Genomic DNA, 4,253 nt, shown 5'->3' with positions numbered 1-4,253 from the left:
TACATACATGAAGATTTACCACCTTTTTGGAATATACATATATATAAAGTTAAATGTCAAACAAATCTGGTACACAAACATACGTTTCTGTCTTTTATCCAAGTGGACCCAATTTTATGTACGTATACATAAATGCATAAGTGGATCAATGGTACACAATTCACATGCGCACATGCAGGTGGCTACATATGAGGTTGGTCTCAATCATAGAGCCTACTTCTCCTCCTCGTCCTCCATCTCCACCTCCACCTCCACCTCCTCACATACAGCCCAAGGTTAATTTGGAGGACGTCACCCTTACAGAGGCCTCACGCCCATCAGTCCCTTTCACTTTCTCCTTACACTTCCCGTAAAGACTTTTATTTGATCCCGGAAGAGGAGAAAGGGAGGAAGAAAAGAAAGAAAGAAAGAAAGAAAGAGGGAGGGAGGGAGGGGGAGAAAGACGTGGGCCCTCCAAAGGGTCCAGTGGGATGGCTTTATTTATGAATGATGGCAAGTCTTGGTGGCGCTGAGACTGAGAGGCCCTCGACCCCACGGGGGCCAGCAAGGGAGCTGGGTAGGAACTGAGGGAAACCAGACAGGCTATCCTTTGACTTCTTACATCTCCCCATCTATATTGTCATTTGTATTTGTGTCTTCCTGTCTCTGCGTCTCTCACCTTTCTTTTCTGGTGAAATATATTTCCTAGAGGCCTGTGTCTTCTTCCACCACCAAACCAAAACCGCACAATCCAAAGGACAAAAAGAGAGTAGGGAAGAGAGATGGGTAGGGCTCCGTGCTGTGACAAGGCCAACGTGAAGAAAGGGCCTTGGTCTCCGGAGGAGGACTCCAAGCTCAAGGAGTTCATAGAGAAGTATGGGACTGGTGGCAATTGGATCTCTCTTCCTCACAAAGCTGGTAAGCCAGTGATCGAAGTCCTCGTCTCTTTTCCCTTTCTTTCCCTTTTCTCGTCTCTGCTAGTTTATGAGCTAGCAGCCTCTTTTGTTACATCAAAGAAAAAAAATAAAGAGATATCATGGGTGGTTGTTGTCATTATTATGTGGATGGTGGTAATTTGGCTGCTTGGGTTGTTGACAGGGCTAAAGAGATGCGGTAAAAGTTGCAGGCTGAGATGGCTCAACTACCTGAGGCCCAACATAAAGCACGGGGAGTTCTCGGATGATGAGGACAGGATAATATGCGGCCTCTTCGCTAGTATTGGAAGCAGGCAAGAGACAACCTCTTTATTTTCCTTTCCTTTTCTGACGAGTATGCTTGGTTTTGTTTGATCCTGGCCTTCTATTTCTTGATATTTATGGCCTTCAATAGAAGTCCATACTGTGGACTGAGTTAAATAGAAGAAAAGAGATCTGAAATCCATTTATCCTATATTTCTAGCAGAAGTTTTGCATGAACTGGAGAATCTTTCATATCTAGATGCATCACTTCATGCATGCCAATTTTAGTTTTCTCATCAATAATAGTATAATACTCACTGAAAGCCTGCCAAATTGGAGATGAGATCTTTGATTTTGCTCTCCAAAAAGAATTGTTACATTGAAAACAATCATTTCGGTTGTCAGGTGGTCCATCATAGCTGCCCAGCTTCCAGGCAGGACAGATAATGATATCAAGAACTATTGGAACACCAAGCTTAAGAAGAAGCTCTTGGGGATTGCTCCTTCCCAAAGGAAATCACATCAACAGCAACAACAACGGAAGCAGCAGCAGCAGCAGCTACTCTTCCCATCACCATCCTCGTCCTCACAAGGCAGCCGCTACACCTCTCCACTTCCCCCCCTCCCAGTCCTCGAAAGCTTCCCCAAAATCTCGCAGGATGCCTTCACCATTGTTCCTACCACCACTTCTTCCACTCTCTTGCAAGGCCCATCTTATCAGTACCAGATGAAGGAAAGTGGTAATAACACGATCATGTTTGGAAGCGAGCATAGCTGCAGCTCATCTGATGGGAGCTCCACACAGATCAGCTATGGAAAGATGGACCATAACTATATTTGTAGAGGTGGTGGAGGGGAACAGATGGGCTTTGAGAGTTCTCTCTGTGGTGGTGGGATCGAGGACTATGGGCCGTCACGGCTGTGGGAAGAAGCTCCATTAGAGTATAATTATGAGGAGATCAAGCAGCTTCTCCGCGGCAACAACGATCACTATTTCTATTGATGACTCAACGGCGGTGGAGGTAGGGGGGAGTTTCAGAGCCCAAGGAAGGGTCATGTACCGCTTCAGAATGTAAAGATAAAATCATAAGATCTTTTTAGAGGTATGGTTGTGTGGTATCTGATGAGGACTTTGACGGTACATAGGTTAAAACGAGGGTGTTTGCAATTGGCCTGTGATTTGATGCTTGGTGTATGGTACAACCCTTCCTCTGTCCCACAATTCATAAAAAAAAAAAAAAAAAAGTACATTGGAGCGGTAGCAGTCGCATTCTTGGAGAAAACTTCTTCCAACGCCATCACATGCATTCATCTTTCTCTATTTCTTAAATTTCCTTTGAAATTTTTTTGAACCCAGTCAAGCATTGGTGTGTTAATGAGATAGTTAATTTGCATTTCATTGCATTCTACAAAACTTTTGGGTTTAAGAGATCAATCAGTGCCATTGTAACATGTTTGTTTGAAACAAAGACAAAGGGTGCTTATGATGAGTTTTAGATGTCACATGGCTGGGAGACTGGACTGCGCTCATGTCACATATAGTAGCACTGACTGCAGAAGTAAGATTAGATTCTCAGTGGGGTTTGTAATATATTAAGTTAATCAGTAAATGTTTACAATCCCAACACTACGAAAGAGACAAGGCGTTCCATCAAGAAAAAGCCAAAGAGACAAGGAGGGATATATGTCAGTCTCTTTCTTCTCAGGGGCATCAAATCCGAGTGCGAATTAAGAGAGAAACAAGTATACAGTTTCGTAGCGGTTTAGGTTGTATCTATCGAACTAATGATCGATCTTCCGGATTGTATTTTGTATAAAGCGTTTCAATTTTTTCCTTCCATCATTCGGTATAATTTTTAAAGCAATTATTGCATAATTCCACAGTTGATGTAGTAAAATATAGTTGATAATTGCAAGTTTGTGATTTAGTTGTCAATGGCGATAGGGTGTGAAATTAATGGACTGGTGGATATCCGACATACTAAAATACGCTCATTCAAAGAATGCCCTCCCTCCCCGCGTCTATCTGGACACAGGCGTTTGAACGGCCAAAGAAAAGAGATTTATGCATTCCCCGATAATAAGTTTATGTAACTCCAAGTGTCCACCAGGCATGATTATTGTCTAGAAACTTGGTATGTATACTTTACTTTGTTGAGTTCCCAGTCTTATAGAAAATAGGCGTTATCTCCTGATAGTGGTGGCATGCTATCATCCTAAAACGAATACATCATAGCTAGCTCTAATTATTATAAAAATTCAAGTTTTTAGCAATAAAAAAAATAGTCGATTTTTTTTTAAAATTTCATCATAAAATTTTTTAATGAAAAAAAAAGAGTTTTTATAAGCATTTAATATCATTACTAAAACCATTTTTCCGACTTGAAATTTTGTTGGTTACAGAAAACCAATTAATTATGACAAAATGATCATTAAAAAAATTATTTAAAATATTTTTTTGGTGACAAAAAATTCAAAAATGTTAGTAAAAAATCTAAAATGATGAGATGATAAGGAACTTGTTATAGCAAGCACAAATATAGGGCACACACAGATTCGTACAATCACACAAAATAGAGAAGAGAAAGAAAAACAAACACAGGATTTACGTGGTTCGGCTGAAAAGCCTACGTCCACGGGCAAGACACGAGAGAAAAATTCCACTATGATGAAAAGAGAGATACAATCACTCAAGAACTCTCCAAACCCTAGCCGCACTTTGATTTCCCAAACCTCTCACAAAAAACTGCCGAGATTGGCAGAAAATACAATATTTATACTGGTCCATACCGCGGGGGGCGTTGCCCCCCGCACCCCCCAATGAGGTCAGTGGTGGGCTTCGGGCATGGGCCTATCGGCCCATGCCCTCCGCTACCACCACAGACCTCCCAAAATATTTCATTCAGGTCGCAACGCGGGCTTTTCAGATTGGGTCATAATTCGAGCCCATAAAAGATATCCAAAATTCAAGCCACATTAACAATTCTTCCCCTTGGCTTAAATTTTCACTATCATCAACAAAATTATCTCAATACTCTGTCTTGCCAAATGCCCTCGCAAGGACACTACTGAGCACTACAAACACCAACCAAGTCT

At 41.6% G+C, this 4,253-nt stretch overlaps 1 protein-coding gene across 1 annotated transcript; it reads left to right on the top strand.

Annotated features, from left to right (window-relative positions):
* The first annotated feature begins 445 nt into the window (after positions 1–445).
* Positions 446–2,278, top strand: LOC105061133 (uncharacterized). Its single transcript, XM_010945097.4, has 4 exons — positions 446–556; positions 689–897; positions 1,078–1,207; positions 1,563–2,278. Exons 2-4 carry the CDS (start codon positions 762–764, stop codon positions 2,158–2,160), a joined length of 864 nt encoding a protein of 287 aa, XP_010943399.1. The 5' UTR covers positions 446–556; positions 689–761; the 3' UTR covers positions 2,161–2,278.
* The last annotated feature ends 1,975 nt before the right edge of the window (positions 2,279–4,253 follow it).

The sequence above is a fragment of the Elaeis guineensis genome, chromosome 11, assembly GCF_000442705.2.
Source record: "Elaeis guineensis isolate ETL-2024a chromosome 11, EG11, whole genome shotgun sequence".
Lineage (NCBI taxonomy): Eukaryota > Viridiplantae > Streptophyta > Magnoliopsida > Arecales > Arecaceae > Elaeis > Elaeis guineensis.
Note: the sequence above shows the minus strand (reverse complement) of the source record. Positions and strands in the feature narration are given on the sequence as shown.

Coding starts and splice junctions, on each gene's coding strand:
- LOC105061133 (XM_010945097.4), top strand. CDS start 762: ATGGGTAGGGCTCCGTGCTGTGACAAGGCCAACGTGAAGAAAGGGCCT. Junction 898..1,077: donor CTCTCTTCCTCACAAAGCTG/GTAAGCCAGTGA, acceptor GGTTGTTGACAG/GGCTAAAGAGATGCGGTAAA. Junction 1,208..1,562: donor TTCGCTAGTATTGGAAGCAG/GCAAGAGACAAC, acceptor TTCGGTTGTCAG/GTGGTCCATCATAGCTGCCC.